The 20758-nt window shown below is 38.1% G+C and overlaps 1 protein-coding gene across 2 annotated transcripts in view; it reads right to left on the bottom strand.

Annotated features, from left to right (window-relative positions):
* Positions 1 to 1405: 1405 nt before the first annotated feature.
* Positions 1406 to 20758, bottom strand: part of LOC134572831 (actin-binding protein WASF3-like) — a 78957-nt gene continuing 59604 nt past the window's right edge. Inside the window, exons 6-9 of one of the 2 annotated variants that reach the window (XM_063432070.1) lie at positions 13863 to 14038; positions 12453 to 12713; positions 7892 to 8283; positions 1406 to 7554 (exon numbers count right to left, since the gene is read on the bottom strand). In XM_063432070.1, the coding sequence (XP_063288140.1) occupies positions 7397 to 7554; positions 7892 to 8283; positions 12453 to 12713; positions 13863 to 14038 (987 nt within the window). In that variant the 3' untranslated portion in view covers positions 1406 to 7396. The remainder of the gene's footprint in view (positions 7555 to 7891; positions 8284 to 12452; positions 12714 to 13862; positions 14039 to 20758) is intronic. The other variant, XM_063432071.1, reaches the window with a different exon arrangement.

Genomic DNA, 20758 nt, shown 5'->3' with positions numbered 1-20758 from the left:
CAGGTAGAAATTTTTTGTTTAAAATCCTCTATCAATCATTGTTTAAAGTGGATCTATCATCTACAACGTACCTTTCTCCTATTGTTTCATCTTCTCTTCCACTTTCCCAATAAGATTACTTATTTTCTTAATGTCTGATCTATTGCTCATTAAAACATTAAATAAAGTAGGGACTACTGTGTCATGTATTTTTCCTACGTTTGACAAAAGTGACAAAAAAGTGTAGCTTAGTCAAGCTCCGCTTCCTTTGTCACAAAAAATTCTCCCGTAGTGCTCACCTCTACGTCCTGACCTTCCTCCGTTGTCTTACGAGATCTTTGTGCGTCATTTCTACTGATAGTAAACTTGGGATATTCGTCCATTCATCTGAAAGATGAATGAACGAATATAAATTACAACAAATGAAACAAAAAACGAATTGCTCATGGACAAAATTTAAACGGTGCAATTCATTTACAGCTGCCTCCTTGTTATATTTTAAAATCAAGCCTCTCACTCAACGGGAGCCAATATCACCCCCATATTAGTGGTAACGGATTAGGGCTATGAAAAAAACCCAACAGGAGGGCATGATGTCCCCTAGCCTTCACCTATTGATGACTGCATTGGCAACAGGTTTATCAGAGCACTTTTATTGGTTGGCATAAGCAAACTAGTCAAAGCGCTCTGAGTCAAATTTCACGGCATGGTAAAGCTTCAAAAGACTTTCCTGTCCTGCGAACTGAGTATAAGCAGAGCCCTCGTAGGGTGAAGATGTTTTATTATTTTCATCAGGATTTTTTTTCGGTGTGTTTTTTTTTTTTTGCGATTGGGTCCTGTGGTTTGTGCTCCTAGATGTTTGGAACAACCTACGACCAAGTTTCTTACAAAACTGCGTGCAAGTGTAAGAATTTACTTAATATTTGTTTGATTTAGAATTTTCTTCTGTTCACTCACTTTGTATTCTGTAAATTGATAAAAAATAAAAGAAAAATAAACTATTAACATTTAGATTTTTGAAAGCATTCTTACATTGCAGCACCTGCCTAAAAACATTGCACACTAGTGTATCTTTCTGTCTTGGTAATTTTGGGGGAGGAGGGAGTTGGAGGTCCCTGGTTAACGTCTAACAATTTCCGGTTCAGTTAATACCCTGCCTGTGTCTCCAACTTTGCTTAACATCTTGAAATTGCTAATACATAATTCATGAATAGATAATTGCATTTTACTGTTGAGTAGTAACTTTTTAACATTTAAGAGTCAACGGACTGGGGACAAAAGTCCAAAACCATTACACTGAAGTAACATATTTAAGTTAGACTTGTTTTCTATGATGTGAGTAGATTAGTTCCACCACATTTACTTCATTCCACCAAAATAAACTACAGACTCCTTTTCTTCTTAAAATGTTTATTGTACTCAATTAACACATGCAATACGTGTCAATGGCTCTGTGTTGTTTCAACAAATACATAAATCCTTTCCTCTTTTACAATAATGTAACAACAAGCAGCATTTCATGGTGGTCTTATGGACAATAATACAGCAGCTGTGTTTATACTGTCACCATACATCTCCTGGGATAGTGTGTACACCCACACAAGTCCACTACACCGAGAACAAAGCATTCACTTACAGTTTACAGCTGTATACAGGAGATTGAAATACGGGCAGCAACATATATATATATTTATATATCTATATCACCAAGATCACATTTAAAAATAGTGAATCTGTTAACCCCTTTCATTAATGAGGGAGTTAAAAGTGCAGTCCCATTTTGGTTTTATTCATTGGGGTAACTTGTTTTTTTTTTTTTTACAAAGCTTCGAAAAAAACTTCTCCTTTTGATTGGTTCATAAATTTTGTAGATCTGTGTCTTCTACCTCTAGACTTCAAAGTTCCCCAGCAATGTAAGTCTCCAGAGATTCTTTCTAACAACACAGACAGGTCCACCAGCCAAGCATTCTTGTGGACAGTTGCGCAAGTGCTAATTAAAGGCCACCTGTTTATAAGGACATCACGAACACCTTACTGGTTCAAGTCAAAGGTAGACTAGGAGGGCAGAGCTGGGAACAGGAAAGGAGGATAAAACTCAAGGAGTCATTCAACAAGTTTTGCCATACTAAAAAAATTGTGTACATGTGTTGCTTCTCCACTACTGCATCCAACCAACATAGTGTCCAGGCTGAAATTAAAGAAAGTGGGGGGATTAATTGACAAGTACCATAAATCCCCTCCAGTTAATTACAATTATATGGATGGTCAAGTCTGCTCTACACTGAGGCATAACTATTCCATTTACAAATCAGACATGTTGGGGACTAAGGGAATAAGGGGTACAGTGTTCATGTTAAAACTATAATGGTCTCCGGACCCTTCATGAGCTATCATTGCTCCTCCATTCTCTTTTTTTAAGGTTGAACAAGGTGGGGGATGAGGGTTTGTTAACAGAGAGAGAGCTGGCTTACAAAATACCTTTTCACTATGATTGCCCATCAACTCTGTTCCACTCTTTAGACTACTTTATGCAGAACGTTTATAAGCATGAGGCTACCGCATCATGGCTCTATTGAGGAACATCTACAACATATGCATAATTAAAATGTTGTATTGGTTGACATAAATCCCTGAAATGTGTAATTTTTGTATTCTTCCCTAAATCATTTGATGATTTGGCTTTGACAAACCTAAGAAAGCCCACACGTTTACGATTCCCGACCATCACAATGACAATATGGCTCTTAGAAGATATTTTGGAACAATTGTTGAATGGCTCCTTAACTGGTTTATTTACTAAGCAGTGTTCATTCGCTAAGAATTGCAAAGAGACTTAAAAAATTAGACCAAAAAGAAAATTTGACAATATAGTTCGTATCACTATTTGAATAATTATCCCTTAAAAAAACAAAAAAAACAGATTTTTTAAACCAATCCAACTACTAGTGCTGGGTATGGAGCAGCTACTCTTAAGATTTTAGAGGGTTACTTAAATGAACACTCTGTGGAAAAGAGCTTATTAAACGGTACAGCCCAAACTGTTTTGGTTTATTTAATTGCAAAAATGTGATGTACAGTATACTAGTCAATAAGGATACAGGAAGAAGACCTGCAGCTTTGAGGTTGTATCGTTTATCAGCACTTCACATAGAATGCAGCATAGAAAAGCAAGATAGTGCCCCAATAAAACATGTTGTAATGATTCTATCTGTATATATTAAAAATATTTTATCAATAGGTCTCAAAGCATCTAACTGGACTGAAAAAGCTAAAAAAAAAAAAAAATTCTAACTATTATTTTTTTTGTGTAAAGGATTTCATTATTCGTGGTCTTATATTAAAAAAAATATTTCACAGTGTATAAAGTATGTGTTTTATATATATAGTAGGCCTTTTCATCACAGCTTTGCTTCATAAGGCCAATAAATGAAAATGGGTAGGAGGGGATTGAACAATTCCAGGTTTTAAACTTTTAATTTAAAATCTCACAAAATACATATAATAATAACAATAATAATAAAGTATTTAAGCAGGAAAGGTACATTCAGATTGCTCTGGTTTTCAATTAGTAAATGTATTATATATTTTAGTCACAACATGCACTTCAGAGCCAAATTCCAGTACAGAGGGAGATATATTGTTGATCACCTATTAGAGCTGTGGTGGTGTGCAATATACACTGTAGGGGTTACAAGTCTGTATGTGGCATTGTATGAAACTAAGGTGGGATAGCCTGTGGAGCTGTTACTGGTGAAAAATGCCCTTCCAGTTTCTACATTTTCCCTTGGATGATATTAATGCCTCAGTCTATAGGTTCTAACTTTCCAAAACAATCCATTAGAACTTCTACTACACATTTTTTATGATTTCTTTAACAGTTTCCTTTACATATTAGTGCTAAGTATGACACAGGAGACCCATGTTGTCTTTGACACATCAAGGACTTGGTTTGGAGTGCTGTTTGTATGATAACATAGCATCAACGATCCAAACATGGAACCTTAGAACATCCAGCAATATGTATCTCCTAAAAATATTTGAGAACGCTAGTTTCCCCAAGATTTTCTGGGTATGGTAACTCATTTGTAGGGTAGTTAAATAAATATAGGCTTGGGAACCTGTACAAATTAAAGCAGTATATAAAAACATGGCGTCAAACTAAGCTGCTCATTTTGTTTTTAGGTAACTTTAAATATGGTTGCCAATGTTGTATTAATTGTCCATTTTACTCTTTTTCATGCCTAGCAGCAAGGCCCTTTTTAATTGCATCATGTAGATGTAAATTGAAAACAGGCACCATTTAAATGATAAGCCAGTAAATATTATAGAATCTTCAAGACAAAATGGATGACATATCTTGTATTACAGTCCCAGCATGCTTCTTAGAGAATTAGTCTTATATAATGATCCAAACCATTAATAAATATCCATCTTTAAAAAACTGCAGACCCTGTACATTAGCCACAAAAAAAGAGTATATTATATCTATACATATATATACAGCGTGCTTTGTGCTCTTTAAATCTCATTTTAACAAAATATAAATATTAACCCTAACCTTTCAGACGTTATATGTGTTCTCTATCTCTCTCTCTATTTTTCTATCTTACATCTTCTAGTAAGCAAAAATGGGACGGGGCGAGGATGGGGACACACAATATTGGTGAATATGTATAGCTTTAGAGAACAGCATCTCAACAGTCAAGGTAGAGGCGGCTGTTAACAAAGGGTTCTCTTAGAGATGAGTCATCGATAGAAAAAATGTACAGGTCACGTATATATTGAGACTTAAAAAACAAAAATTTAAGAAGCGAATGGACCTGGTAAATTAAATTGTTAGATTTCAATAAATACTATACTATGCCATAAGCGTAAATAAAAATACAAATACATTTTTCTTGGTACAAAAGAGATAAATGCCCTCAAATAATATCCACTCAATAGTCATAAGGAAAAAAAAAGTGATAATAAAAATATGTCCTCATCTCTTTAGAAATTAATGTTCGTAAAAGTAGAAGAGAAATCTAATAGGGACAAGAAAAATAAAAAATAAGTTGCAGGATGCCAACTACTTAAAGCTTCTCTGTGTGATTCAACAACAAGATGCAAAGGCGAAAGCAGAGGATAGCTTTGATGTTGGAGCTTAAATATTGTTTCCTAGGAGACCGGATGAAATTATAAACTCAACTGTTTTAGATGGAGGAGTCTGCCAGTGAATCCTCTGAAGTGGGAAATACCACTGACATTCTCTTTAAATGCATATCGTGCTATCAACAGCTTCGGCATACTGCTCTTTGTCCCGACTGGGAGGCTGAATGCAGACAACATAAAGACTGGTTTTGGGAGCAAATGCTTTAAAGCATAGCTATTTACAAACAAAGGCACAAAAATAAAAGATATCAAAATATATAATTAGAGTTGTAGTCCAGCAATAAGCAGGGATGCACCTCAGCTCTAATTAGATATAAACTATATTAAATCTTTGACAAGGATAAGCTGCCCAGCTCCGATCGGGCGCAAAGCCAACGTTTAGGGCACAAGGTAATTCCCAAGGAAGGTTGATAATTTGTACCAAATAATATGTGGTTTGATAACAAGGGAATCTCAAAAACAGCTATCAAATTGCTGATTGGAAAAATAATATCTATGAGATTAACAAATTAACTAGAATAGATAAGGTAGCGGTTTATACATTCACTTTGTGTTGTGAATGTGCGTTAAACCCCAGGACTAAGTTATGTGTATGAATTAACCATGTTACAAGGTATCTTTCAAGCTCATTATTGTACTGCACCAAGGGTCTATCCCTGCAGGTTGGCTCAGTATGACACTAGCAGCAGTGAGGCTTATCTAAATACGCAGGAATGGCCAGTGATGCATAAGATAAAAGCTCTCCTGCCACTTTCACTGATAACTGTCTGTGTCCATGTTCGTGCTATACACTAAGTCTGTGAATAATCTCCAATATATTTTAGCATATTTAATAAATAGATTATACTGTAATGGCTTTGTTTCTCCATTTTCTCGTTTAGAGGACATTTAAAAAAGAATGTAAACAAGCAATCAACGTTAGCCCTCTGCTTTAACCCCTTAACGACCATGTCATGTGTCCTTAAGGGGTTAAACAGATTCCTTTGGTGAAGATTTCACTTACGATAGCCCTGAAGTATGCATTATTTATAACCATCCCTGTGTTAAGGAGTAGCTTGGCAATGTTTAGAGGATAATCTATGTTCATAAGAGGAAGTAATGCATTGTGGATTTAGATGGAAGTAAGGTCTGCACTCACAGCTTTTGCAATGACACCATAACTTCTATACAGCTTTTGAGGTGTCCACATGTCAATTCAATAATGCATTCATTAGACCATAACAAGGTAAGCAAATGTATTGATGCCCATTTATTATGACGGACATCCTTGCAGAGGAGTAAGTGATCACCGGGCAAATGGTATAAATTATGTTTGTCTATCTTAACCCTTTGGCCAGAAATAGATGTACTGCTCAATGGGTAAATAGATTGTATTACACATATTCTGGTGGGTAAGTTGCAAAGTGTGCATCTCAAAATTTGTGGAAAATTGGTTCAAGAGTGTAGGGTCAGCACTATTAAATGGGCCAATAATGTGTTGATATAAATGGGTGGTATGTGAAATGGCACACGACCAAAAGTTGGTATATAAATGTAATAGTGTATTTGCCTCTGAATTTATAATAAGTAGGAGAATATATACATTTCAGCAACTTTGGCATAATATTTATAATTCACTGATCATTTAACTAGATTTTTTGACTTTTGCAATAAAAATAAATTAGGCAAATTAATTACCTTTTACAAATATATATCAAGATCTTCTTAGGTATCATCTCATAAAAGCCTATTACAAGTTAACGTTTAATTTCTTTTTAACATCCTGATACCTGTATCTCAATCCAACTGTTTGATCATGCAGGTTGTTATGGTACGCATATGATTCATTTAAATACATGTCTGTGCTATTTTAATATATATAATATTCAGTGTACTCTTCAGCAGCACCTTCGTCAATCATACTACTTTATCTTTGCACACCACAGAGTTTATTCACTTAAATGGGAATTGTGGAAAGTGAAAGTACAGTTTAGGTAAATATTACTGGGAAAAAAATAGTGAATTGAAGATTTTTTTTCAATTCAGTTATTTTGTTCTACGACTTGCAATTATTTTGTCAATTTTCCGCATTTCTCTGATGTTGTCAATGGTAATCTTTAAAACATTGTGCAACATATTGTGATAGCACACAAAAACAAAACAATACGTGAAGCTCAGGATTCTTTCTGACTCTTGCACAAGCTACAGGTATTAGCAGTTGTGTTGGCATAACCATCATCGACAGTGTGAGAAGAGGTGAGAACAGTGCTGATAGTTGGCTGAAACCTTAGTCGGACCATTCATTTTCTTCGAGTTCCGAGTCATCGTCCGACTCACTGTATTCCACAGCAATCCTGCGTGACAAGATGGTGGCCACATCGTTTCCAACTGGCTCCTTCTTAGCCTCTTGCTCACGCTGCTCTTGGACTTTCCGGAGCTGGATACCTTTAGAATGAGCACAAGGTAATAAAATGTGAATATGCACAGTTCAACTTTTAATATGAAGATGTCCATTCTCTTCTAATATCTAACATTTAAATTAAACATTTCTTTCTCTGTTTAGTCTCCAGGGAAAATTAAAAAAATTAAAATGTATTTATTTTTATGGAAAACAACACTGAAATGTATTGTTTAAGCACCTGAGAGACCTTCGTCTGTCAACTTGCATTGGTAGCATTGGTAGTATTGTAAAAAAAAAAAAAAGCAATTATCTTATAAAATTTTTTTTTAAATAGTCAATTGTTTTTCCAATTTAAACATTCAATAGGAAGGGAGTACCTACCTCTGCGGATTGCGGCCAGTAAGTCGCTCCTGGCATCGCTCATTGGGATGAGTGGAATTTGAGGTTTTCTTGTTTCCACAGTGACAGGAGTAGGGGAAGCCGAATGAGCAGGAGATGGAGTGATAGTTGGGGGACCAGGGGGAGGGGGAGGAGGGGCCATAGGGGGTCCCATAGGGCCAGCTTGAGGAGGGGAGAAAGAATAAGGACATGGTGGTGCTGGTGGAGGGGAGGGGATATATGAAGAGAGAGAAATGGAGGCAGCAACATTGGGTGCCACTGGAGTGGGTGCAGAAATGGGGCTGTCAAAGGCAGTTTGTGCTGAGGGGATCATGGGGGGAGGTGGTGGGGGAGCAGGGGGCACAAAGTATTCTGTAACTGGCATCTGCTGACCACTGCAAAGAGAAAAGGGTAACTGAATTTTAAATTGTTACATTCAATTGCTTTATCCCCGCATCATCAATCATCATACTTCAGGGCACATAGTTTAGCTTTACATCTTATATTAAAACAGTTATAACAGTGGATAAATGATGATTAACGTAATAGTCATATCCAGTACATTGTGTAAAAGGTTAGAGTAAAACATGAAACAACAAATATATCATCATTAGGAACCTGCTGAGCTCCCAAAACATAAAAAGGAGAAAGTAAAAGTGGGATGGAGAGGCCTAATTTGTAGAGAACGCAACATGGAAATATTGCTATTAGCAGGTGCCACAGAACCCTGAGATATTAGCCCAGATGGGTATGTGTTGGGAGTAGTGTGGGTGTGAGAGAAAGACAGGTAGGTGTCAAGGAAAATATAAAAATGCATCACACAGAAATTCTATCTAGCAACAATTTATTAGTTTTTCCAACGGAAGCAAAGAGAAATTGTCAATCCACCTTCCTTTTCTTAAGCCAGAAGGATTTTCATTAACAGAACATACCTTTTAATGTAAGTAATCATGCTTTGCCTCTGGTATTGTGGTTTATAAATACCATTTGTGGGGTGGTAACGCTGTTACTTTTCAATGCATGGTACTTTAATTATACGAAACCTGCTTTGTTCAACTTGAAAGCATTGGTAATTACTTTGTGTATGGGATACAATAACCCATAATCTAATTAGCATGGATATTGCAAGTCACCAAGGCATCTCATAAACATCTAGAGGCTGTTGGTTGAATGCCTTTATAGGTTCCAGATAGACTTCACTACATACTGAGATTCACAAGGCAACATCCATCTATTGGCAAATGAAATGTTTGCTTCTTTTCCCTATGAAATAATTGCATTCTTCCATTGGTAATAGCAAAATCAAAGCAATAGTTTTAGTGATCAATATCTGTAACATAATTTGTTCTTAAAATTCCACAGAAGCTCTATGTTCTAGAGTCTAGACTGAATAATATGAATAATAAATATAAATAATATATTTAGGTAGTAGATTAATGATTAGCCTGAATGTGATGCATATCAACATTAAAACCCTACAGTTAAAGTTAAATCCCCTTTAAAAATACCGGTATATACAGTTAAGATGTAAAGCATAAGATATGTGCTTTGCAACACTACAATCAAAGTGTATTTAAAAAAAAAAACAACCTGCTCAAATTTGCTTGTGCCATTAAAATGCATTAATAATAGGGCATTAATGCATATGGTAGCACGCTCTGGAATCAGCAACACCCTATCGACCTGTACAGTTTCCTGCAGTACTGCTAGCAATGATAGACTGTGTGTGTTTACACTAAATGTTTTATATAGTGCCATAAAAAAAATTGAACCAGACTGCGGGATAATGCTCTTTGGTAATGACTGAGTTCATTCAATGAGTTTTCTAAAACTGGCACATTGGCCAAGTGTTTGCTTCCCGAGAATGGGAATGAACAGTATCTGGCATAAGAGATGTCTTGGCTGGGTAAGAACACATTGCTGATTGCAAATAGTAATAATATATATAGAGAGAGAGTGTGAGCTCTCCAAGATTGTGAACCCTTCTACTACAACCAAAAGCAATTAGGAAAGTGTATTAGTGTATTCCCCCCCCCCCCCCCCAAAAAAAAAAAAATGCATGTGTAAAATATATTCTTCTTTAAAATGGACCAACTGATTTTGAGATTTTTGTACCAGTAACGTTTTATTAACAGCCACTTAGGTTTTTGTCTGTATATCGTGCATTGCATGATAAGCCATTTGATCAAAATACAGAACAGAATTCACAATGCAAGTAACATGTTTATAATAAAGGTAACCAGGGGAACCCTGTAAAGTGATTGGTCAAAAATGAACATGTGGGGGGCGGAGCCTGACTGCCAAGGGAACCAGACGTGCTCGGCAAGAGCTCCTGCATCTGGTCCCTATAAATCGAGATTTACACTCAGGTCACTCACCTAGCAGACCGTTTTCGGCACCTATCTTACCGGTACACCAGAGGATACTCGCCGTGAGCTGATCCGACCCCGGTACGTCCTGATAGCAGTCAGCGGCCTACGAAAGCCTGAGCTCTGGAGAGACGGCCGCTCTCCAGGCTCCTTCGTTGCCTGAATGGCCCGCGTGTAACCGAAGCTATGCTCCTTCCCCCCCCCTCTGGACCGGCGGGGGTTATCCCGGTATCCACTGGCTGGTGCCCCTGTCAACCCTGCACAGCTCCCACCTCCCGACGCATGATCGTGGCTGATCCACCTAAGATGGCGGCCGGGCCCCTGCATCACCATCAGGGCCTACTGCAGCACATGGAGACACGGGAAGGTGCTGCAGAATATGTGCTAGAGCGACTGGATGCCACCTTTGCGGACTTCTGGGCCAAATTGGAGGCATTATTTGCAGCAACACCAAATCATTCTCCAGAGGGAGATCAACCCAACGAGCTATCCTACAAACCTGCAGAAAGCCAGGCAGTTCCAGGGGGATATTCTACTACACGAAGCGGCAAGCATAAACCCCCCCCCCCCGCACAACTAACAAAGGAGAAAGCGCAAGAAACCACAGTGGCGAACAAAACTCCGCCGACCAGGCCAGCTGCATGGACACTACTACTCACCTCGACCACGGAGCTCCAGACGCCCGCAACAGGGGCAAAGACCCCCAGAGGCGATCTCCTTAAGCTGCCTGCCATACAAAAATGCCAACCCATGGAGGTCACGATCCTCACTGGCTCAACGCCGCACATGGAAAGTGCAAGAAGGGGGAGCAGCTAAGGCTGCGCCTGGCAGCTTATTGGACTCACACAACTGGCACCACCGATCCAGCCGCGAGGCCCGAGAGGCCAACACGCATACCAAGTGCAGAGCTGGCGTCGGTTGACTCAGGGCTACACAGCGGACTATAGCCACAATTCCGCCCGAGCACTGGAGAAAGCCAGGCACTATAATATGAACATCCAGATTGCCTTGTTACCATAGGTTGACCAGGTGTCTCCTTTTTGTATCCGTCTGTTCTCTTCTTCCTCCTCTTTCCAATATCCTTCTGTTCCTATACCAGGAGCACTGTATGCTCCATATCTAAAGCCTGTACACAGCAAGAGCACCATTGCTATAGATATTATCACTCAGCCTGCATTTAATGTGTTTTATTAATCCTAATGTTTCAGCTTCGAAACAACAAACATGTGAGTTATTATAACCAGTAGTTTAAAGTTGCAGTCAGTTTCTAGTACTAGCCTGTCATACTCACCTGAATTTTTACACATGCATAATCTATGATGTCAACTGATCAGCGAATATGCAGACTAAGCCTAATTATAGTTTTAAGCGTCCACTTTGAAGTCAATGACTTAAGGCAGAATATGAGAGAATTCATGTGGTCAGACGTTATTGTATAGCCTGTTTAGACTGTATCTAATATGCCAAAATAGTGCAAAGTCCTGTTATATCCTAAGCTTACTAAAATTAACACTAAAAATGTGCAAGAACTAATATATACCTCACTGTACTTAATGTTTGAAAAAGCATGTGGATTGCCTTTGGGGTACCGCATGTACGTTCTGTTACGTTTATATGCACTACAAAAATAAAGAATTAAAAAAAAAAAAAAATGAACATGTGACTATGGACAAATGGAATTAATATGATGGTGACTGGTTTCACAACAAGCTTACTCCGTCTGGTGAATCAGGTATAAAAGGCAACTTCTGTAAGGGAACACGATAGAAGTATAGTTCATGAAGGACATTTTTCATATTATTTTACTTTTATTGTGGAATGTATTAATATTGTTGAGGTTAGAATATTTTAACCGTAGATGAAAGACTTTGTATTTTCCTAATTAGAGTTTCAGCAAACAGCTCACTGAGAGAACCATCAGATGTCACATAGGGAGGACGACGACTCTAATTTGATAAAATAGTACTTATCACACTTTAGTCCCTCTGCAATTATAACCAACATTCTTTTTTGTTAAACTCAGCAACATATGTCTTGGCCTATCTCCCATAAGGCAGTTATAAATGGCATGCAAAATATAAAATATATAAAAAAAATTAACAAACACCTGGTTTTGCATAGTAATCGCATTAACAAAAATAGCTACTTACTTCTACAACTTTTTTTTTCCACACATACCATATTATTCTACTTACCCATAATCCTTCAGAACGTGTGGACGTGGTCCATTTGGGGTGGCTTCTGGTGGCTGGGGTACATGAGCCTGCTGAGCTCTGTTTAGGCTGTTCTGACGTGTACTAGGGGCAGAGGTACGGTAGCAATGCTCCTGTGCCTGACTTGCCATTAGGATAATCTCCTTATTTTCTGGTGTTAAGTGAGGGGCTGGGCCCAAGATCTGTTGGCCAGGATGATTAGGGCTGGCAGGATAAGAGTGATCAAGATCAGATGCATAGGACCTGCAGATGATATACAAGAAGCAATGTTATCTGTACTCTTGACATGTTAACACACATCTAATGATCCACTCTGAACAACCCACCCACCATTACAGAGTTTACATTCAACTTGATGTGTATAAGGACATTTCACTGCACAAAAAGAGCTAGCTAAAGTGACACATGGCATATATAAGGTATTTATACCCTGTTATTATGTCTAATATTAGCATATAAGACATGCTTTGTTTATTCAACTAAACACATACTCAAATATAGTGATTTCATTGAAAGCGATATTAAACCATCCAATAGTTTACCACTAGATAAACAGCACAAGCATTGCAGGTTTAATCTCATGCAAATATATACAAAAGTGACTTCCAACATAAACCTTACACTTCAGAATATATTACCACGGATACCACAAAAGAAAACACAAGGGAAGGAGCTATATTTTGACAACCAATAATTGAAGGATCCCTGGTTTAACTTATATTGACAGATACAGATTTTTTTCAAGTGGGTCGGTAGTTGACTAAACCACACCTCATTTTCACTTCTTAAAAGGACCCTATAGGTGCCCCAACCACTTAATTTTAATGAAATAATCTGGGTGCAGTGCTCCTATCATTTTAGTCTAAAACATTGCCTTTTTTAGATATGGCAATGTTTACGATGCAGAGATAAACACATCTATACTGGCTGTCTTCCTGATAGCAACTTGGGGGTGCTTCCACTTCCATAACCGAGTCAGACTAGGCTCTTTAATCAATGCATTTTATAGAAAGCTTTGATTGGAGGAGCAAGGCACTAGACGTGTTTGGGCTTCTTGTCCACTATGAGAAGCATTGCATTCGACAAAAAGAAGAGGTGTTAGTGTGATGTCACCGGAGGAAAATTGGGCGGCTGCAGTGACTGGATCTTGACGCTCCAAAAAGATTTGTAAAACTCTTTTTTTAAATGTATATACGGGGCCCACAAGTCTAAATAGTGAGTAGAACACTATAGCAGCAGGAATATATGTTTGAATTGCTAACACTATAGTGCTTCTTTAAACCCATAGTATGCAATTGTATACACTGTTCTTAGCCTACTATGGTGTAAATAGCAACATACTATATCAGCCTTCAAAGGCCTATGTACTGACACATTGTACGCAAAACATGCCTAGTATCAGGGGACAGAGATCCCTCGGAAGAAGTCACATGATATGGAGATGGTGAGAACCTGTTATCGGGCCTGAACTCCTTATCGTAAGCCATCATGTTCCATTCCAGTCTGCGGTTCCGTGCTTTCCGCACTTTCTTCACCTCTCGAGTGGGATCTTCCACTTGTCTTTGTTCCTAAAAACATATGAAATAGGATCAAACGTAAGACATACTGGGGCATGTTTAAGAAGTTCTAAATTTCATAGTTAAATTGTGTCTACTCCTCCCTTCAAAATTGAAATGTATCACTTCTTCAACTTTTCAACCATTTTTAAAATAATAATTGCTCTACTGGGCATCAATATTAGGTCCTCCCCCCCTTAAAATCCTGTAAAATAAGTAATAAACTTACCTGGAACACCAGACAAAGCTCCCACTTCAGAAAAGCAATCTGAACCGGTCATAACGGTGGGCATTTTCAGAATGGAACTACCGTAACTACATCCCATGTCTAGTTCTGCTCACTTCTACTAAAGAAATGGTAACAACACACAAAGGATAGTTTCGTGACAAGAGTTTTAAGGGTTCAGCATGCTTCATTAAGCATACGTATATGATATGTTTTCTGTTCTGTCTGTGTGATTCAAACCATTGGCTAAAAAAATCCCCATATCGTTCTTCCACCATCAATAAAATTCTCAATAATCTGTGACATAAAAATGGACGATCAGAGCTAACAGTAACAAATTAGTTAACCCCTTAAGGACACAGCTTCATAAATAAAAGGCAATCATCACGGAAATTTTCCATCATGTGTCCTTAAGGGGTTTTAATTAAAAGATGTGTTTTGATATATATCAATATAACACAGAAGCTTCTATTTTATTTTAGGCTACACAATAATTCCATATGAATATTATATCATACCTCCGAAGTGTGCCTATTTAGGCGGTATAGTCCCTATTTTGGACCCAAATCCCCCCCAAAAATAATATTTTTTTATCCTAATAACCCTTTCTTGTTTCTGGGTTTGTAAGAATGTTTAGCTGAGCAATAATTCTCACAGTAATACAGTTTTTATGATAACTGTGTAAATAAGATATGTTGTTTTTGTTCTGTAAGTCACCAAATTTTTTTTTGAACAGCCTAACAACTCCCCCACCCCCCACACTCACATCCTTAAAATTGAAGTGCCCTTCTATCCATTTAAAGTTTTTTAAGGTGTGCATTATAAGTGAGTTTTTACATGACACTCTATGGTTGCATATTATGGTTAGACACAAATTTTGGAAAAAAAAGGAGCAGCTTCAGCGAAAAAGCCTTATTAAGGCTAGAAATTAGTCGTATGTTTATGCCTCTAGCGCGTAAGCTCATTTGAGCATTTTAGCAGGGCCCTCTGTTTCTGTGCATCCGATTCGTCTGGTGACAAATACTTGTCTGTTACCATCCATTGTACATCGCTGCGGAATTTGTTGGCGCTTTATAGATGATAATAATAATAATAATTTGAGATTGGCTCCCCTGATTAGAGTACTAGCTTGGGTCTTTGCACCCTGCTGGTAGCTGATTAACACTCAAGAGTCATTGCGTGCCATGCCTGGGTGACACGGCGTTGAGATGCCACAATGTATCAACATCAGTGCAAGCCATGTTCCAGCTATTGCTACCCAGCTCTAGTTGGTACATGTTGTGTTATTCGACTGCTTTCACCCCCAAGGCTTTAATGTGAATACCATCAGTGTTAAATGTCCAAAATAATTTAAATATGGAACTGAGATTATATGAAGATATCCCTGGGTCATTTCTGCATAAAACCATTTTATTAAATATTTATCCAGGGAGATGGTTCTGAGACCTCTATTAGATCATCTGAGATTTAAAACAATATATGTATTGGAGCTAGTAAGAAACCCTTACCAATGACATTTAACAATTTAATAATATAAATTATATCAATTTTTTGAACCAGAAAGATACATTCAGCTTTTGATAGTTTTCAAGCATATAATATGTCTCTCGGGAAAAACAGAAAAGAGAACAAATACTATCAGGGTAGATCAACTCAAGCCGATTTTATTTATTTCAGATCAAATATGTGTTACAAATTATTTTGATCTACATCAGTTTGTGTCCTACCATTACTGAATCTACAGCTAGTATTGCCATATAATTAATTTAAATGCATTTATTATTATTATAATTTATATAGCGCCAACAGATTCCGTAGCGCTTTACAATATCGCATTGAACATTATTGTACTTATGTGATGTTTAGCCAAGAAATTCATTTAAATAGGACAGTTAAAACATAGATATTATCTATTGAAGTGTAAATTGTCAGTAGGTCAGTTATGTTTTCAGTTCAGCTATTTTAGCAGAAAATTTGAAATTCACTTTAAAAGAACACTATGGTGTTAGTAATACAAAGCTGTATACTCTATAGGAACCTTCTACCTCCCAGCCCATCCCCCGGCATGAAAGCATTAAATAGCCCTTTAAACATTTACCTGATTTCAGCGCTGAGCTGGGCTCCTCTGCTGTTTTCAACTGATGGGGGAGTCTAATATGCATGCGCGGCAATCACCCTGCATGCATTAGACCTTTCCATAGGAAAGCATTGACTCAATGCTTTCCTCTTGGGATTTAGAGAAAACTTGATGTCCTCATGCAAAGTGTTAAGACGTCCAGCTTCGTTTCACTGAGTCAACTCAGTGAAACTGCAAGAAGCGCCTCTAGTAACTGTCTGGTAGATAGCCACTAGAGACAGTCTTAAAGGACCACTATAGGCACCCAGACCACTTCAGCTCAATGAAGTGGTCTGGGTGCCAGGTCCCCCTAGTGTTAACCCTGCAGCTGTAAAAATAGCAGTTTCAGAGAAACTGCTATGTTTACATTGAGGGTTAATCCAGCCTCTAGTGGCTGTCTTCCTGACAGCCACTAGAGGGCGCTTCCGCGATCTTCAAAGCAAAAATTGTATTGAGGACATGCAGACGTCCATAGGAAAGCATTGAGTAATGCTTTTCTATGGGCGGTTTGAATGCGTGCTGCTCTGAATGCACATTCGGAGCGGACGTTTGCAGGGGTAGGAGAGGTCACCAGCGACAAGGGAGCCCGGCGCTGGTTTTAGGTAAGTGGCTGAAGGGACGGGGACGGGGGGGACCGAATAACCCTATAGTGCCAGGAAAAGGAGTTTGTTTTCCTGGCACTATAGTGCTTCTTTAACTCTGCAATGCAAACATTAATTATTCTAAAACTGCAATATTTTACATTGTAAGACTAAGGGGGACAGGAACACTGTACCCAGACCACTTCAATGAGATGAAGTGGTCTGGGTGCCTATAGTGTCCCTTTAAATTCCTGACAATTCACAGGTTAATGAAAAAAACTGTTAGTTAGCATTTTTCATTATATTTGAGTATAAGTTTCTTATACTGAACCTTGTTACTGGCAAGAAAAACAATTATAATTATGGTTGCCAGGTCACGTTGAATTCCTGGTCACACGGCACTTTGGCAAACTGCAAGGAAGCGCATTAAAAGCAGGGCTTAATAGTTCTACTCACCCACTAGCCACTGACAAATAAAAATTCAACCCTAACAAGAGGAAACGTAGTCCTGACAGGTGTATCATTGACCCTCCCCAATGGAAGTAATCTCAGAGCTGCTTGAATGCAGAAGCCTATTGTAACCATGGTTGCACGACTGATACGTGTGGACAGTAGAAGTGAGTTTACACCAAGGGATCAGGCAGTATTCTGCAGAGGTTACAGCTCGACTGCTGCTAGACCAGTTCATTCAGCCAGATCATTAAGGCATAGGATGTGACATTGCTGTTGCTCTGACCACTCACAGCAGTCACTTTACAGTAGTTGATCTGCTGTGGCAAGTAACTTTTAGACATGGCTAGTAGCATATTACTTGCAATTCTGAGCACTGGTGTACAATTCATGTGCTGTAGAAAAGCAGATCAATGAAATTGCCTTAATTAACTAATTGATTTCCCTGATTTACTGTATAAATAAATACAATACAGTGCAGCTGTATACATTGCCCTCCGGCATGCAGAGATACGTGTTCGGGAAAACCCTGTGGATATGGAAATCCTAGTCAAAATTTATGTTTGCACCAAAATAATGGTATTAAAAGCTGGCTACGTCTTTAGAAAGGAATTGATGTATTCTTACGCCCTCTAGTGGAACACTGTAAAACTGGAAATTAGAGAGCTGAAACTTTGGTACGTTTCTATTTATTGCAGCTTCTGATTGTCTCAAATTATACAACCCACACAAAATACTTCTCTACGCCTGTTACCCATTTCTCATTAAATCTTGCAGAAACGTCCTCTGGCTTTAAGGATACAATTATTCCAAACACTGAAGGTACTTGACAGTTGTGGTCAGCCTAAGATCTATGCTACTGTCACATTATGCTCCAAAAAAATTGCATGTGTTTCTGCATCTCCCATGATCTGAAGTGCTCCCCATTGTGGACTTGAAAATATTTGGTGTGCTGAGACAATAAGCTTAATGCAGTCACGGAATTAAAAACCAATACACAAAAGAAAAAAGAGTTCCATGGTATTTAACTAAGAGTGGTTTGACACTTTTCAATCACCATTTCTTCACCAACCTCCACAGAAACTTCAGGCTATATTTAATTATTTGTGTTTTTCAAACACTTTTCATTTTTATAGGGAATTTCACAATTTTACATGTGTTTTCTCTAGTTTAAAGACATCAAACTGGTATGAAGCCACTGCCCCCGAGTACAGTTTATATCCATGTCTAGATCAAGTATAGATATGTCAGTTTCAGTTTTCAAATGTCTAATTTTGATCAAATTATTTACTAAGTTCATGTAATGTTTTTGTCAAAATAGCAACCCCAAATGCACTTTTCCTCACTATAGTATCCCCCACCCATTTACAAAAGAAGAGATAATGGGCCTGTATAGTGTTTTCACTTGGTCAGTTAATCACTTAGTGGTGTGCTAGCAAAACCATTAACAGATTTATTTAACCAATCATTGTTAACAGGAGTAGTCCCAGAAGATTGAAAGTTAGCGAATGTTGTGCCAATTCAGAAGGTAGTAGGAAGGAGTCGGGAAACTATAGGCCGGTAAGTCTTACTTCAGTAGTAGGGAAAGTAATGTAAACCATGTTAAAGGATAGGATTGTTGAACATCTAAAAACACATGGATTTCAAGATTAGAGACATCATGGGTTTACTTCAGGGAGATCATGCCAAACTAATCTTATTGATTTTTTTGATTGGGTAACTAAAATAATAGATCAGGGTGGTGCAGTAGACACTGCTTACCTAGATTTCAGTAAGGCTTTTCACACTGTTGCACATACAAGGCTTATCAATAAACTGCAATCTTTAAGTTTGGATTCCAATATTGTTGAATGGGTAAGGCAGTGGCTGAGTGATTGGCCAACAGAGGGTTGTAGTCAATGGAGTATATTCGAAGCATGGGCTTGTCACCAGTGGGGTACCTCAGGGATCTGTACTTGGACCCATTCTCTTTAATATTTTTATTAATGATATTGCAGAAGGTCTTGATGGTAAGGTATGTCTTTTTGCTGATGATACTAAGATATGTAACAGGGTTGATGTTCCAGGAGGGATAAGCCAAATGATTTAGGTAAACAAGAAAAATGGTCAGAGTTGTGGCAACTGACATTTAATGTGGATAAGAGCAAGATAATGCATCTTGGACGTAAAAACCCAAGGGCAGAGTACAGAATATTTGATAGAGTCCTAACCTCAACATCTGAGGAAAGGGATTTAGGGGTGATTATTTCTGATGACTTAAAGGTAGGCAGACAATGTAATAGAGAAGCAGGAAATGCTAGCAGAATGCTTGGTTGTATAGGGAGAGGTATTAGCAGTAGAAAGAGGGTGCTCATGCCATTGTACAGAACACTGGTGAGACCTCACTTGGAGTATTGTACGCAGTACTGGAGACCGTATCTCCAGAAGGGTATTGATACTTTAGAGAGAGTTCAGAGAAGGGCTACTAAACTGGTTCATGGATTGCAGGACAAAACTTACCAGGAAAGGTTAAAGGATCTTAACATGTATAGCTTGGAGGAAAGACGAGACAGGGGGATATGATAGAAACATTTAAATACATAAAGGGAATCAACACAGGAGGACACCATATTTAAAAGAAGAAAAATACCACAACAAGAGGGCATAGTCTTAAATTAGAGGGGGAAATGTTTAAAAATAATATCAGGAAGTATTACTTTACTGAGAGGGTAGTGGATGTATAGAATGGCCTTCCAGCTGAAGTGGTAGAGGTTAACACAGTAAAGGAGTTTAAGCATGCGTGGGATAGGCATAAGGCTATCCTAACTATAAGATAAGGCCAGGGACTAATGAAAGTATTTAGAAAATTGGGCAGACTAGATGGGCCAAATGGTTCTTATCTGCCGTCACATTCTATGTAATTATGAAGTTCTGCTTAATTTAGTTATAATATTTTTTCCCCATACAGGTGAGTTTTTATATTTCACAGATCTTGCGTCTCCTAACCTTTAAAGGCTTCATGTGTTCTGTATTTGACATGCCTCTGTACAGCTTGCTTCCTAGAGAAACTGTTTGGTGAAGTGGCATTATCTGTGTGTCACCTTACTTCACCTTACTACACTAGCTAACTCTAGCAATAGCTAACATTAACCCTGGCTAACCCTAATGTTACCAAACCAAGAAAAACTTAGCTATCCTGAAACCAAGTTAACCCTAACTAACCCTAATAACAACCATCCCTAACTCTCTATAATCTTAACTAACCCTAATGTAACGAACTCTTATAGTTCTCTGTTTAATAAATTGGCCCATAGGCCCAGTGATCGTCTTGAGAGCCAATCACAGTGATTACAAGCCTGACCTGTCAGTCAAAGCATGCA

This window comes from Pelobates fuscus, chromosome 9, assembly GCF_036172605.1.
Source record: "Pelobates fuscus isolate aPelFus1 chromosome 9, aPelFus1.pri, whole genome shotgun sequence".
In the NCBI taxonomy this organism is placed as follows: domain Eukaryota; kingdom Metazoa; phylum Chordata; class Amphibia; order Anura; family Pelobatidae; genus Pelobates; species Pelobates fuscus.
This window is presented reverse-complemented; position numbering and strand designations above follow the sequence as displayed.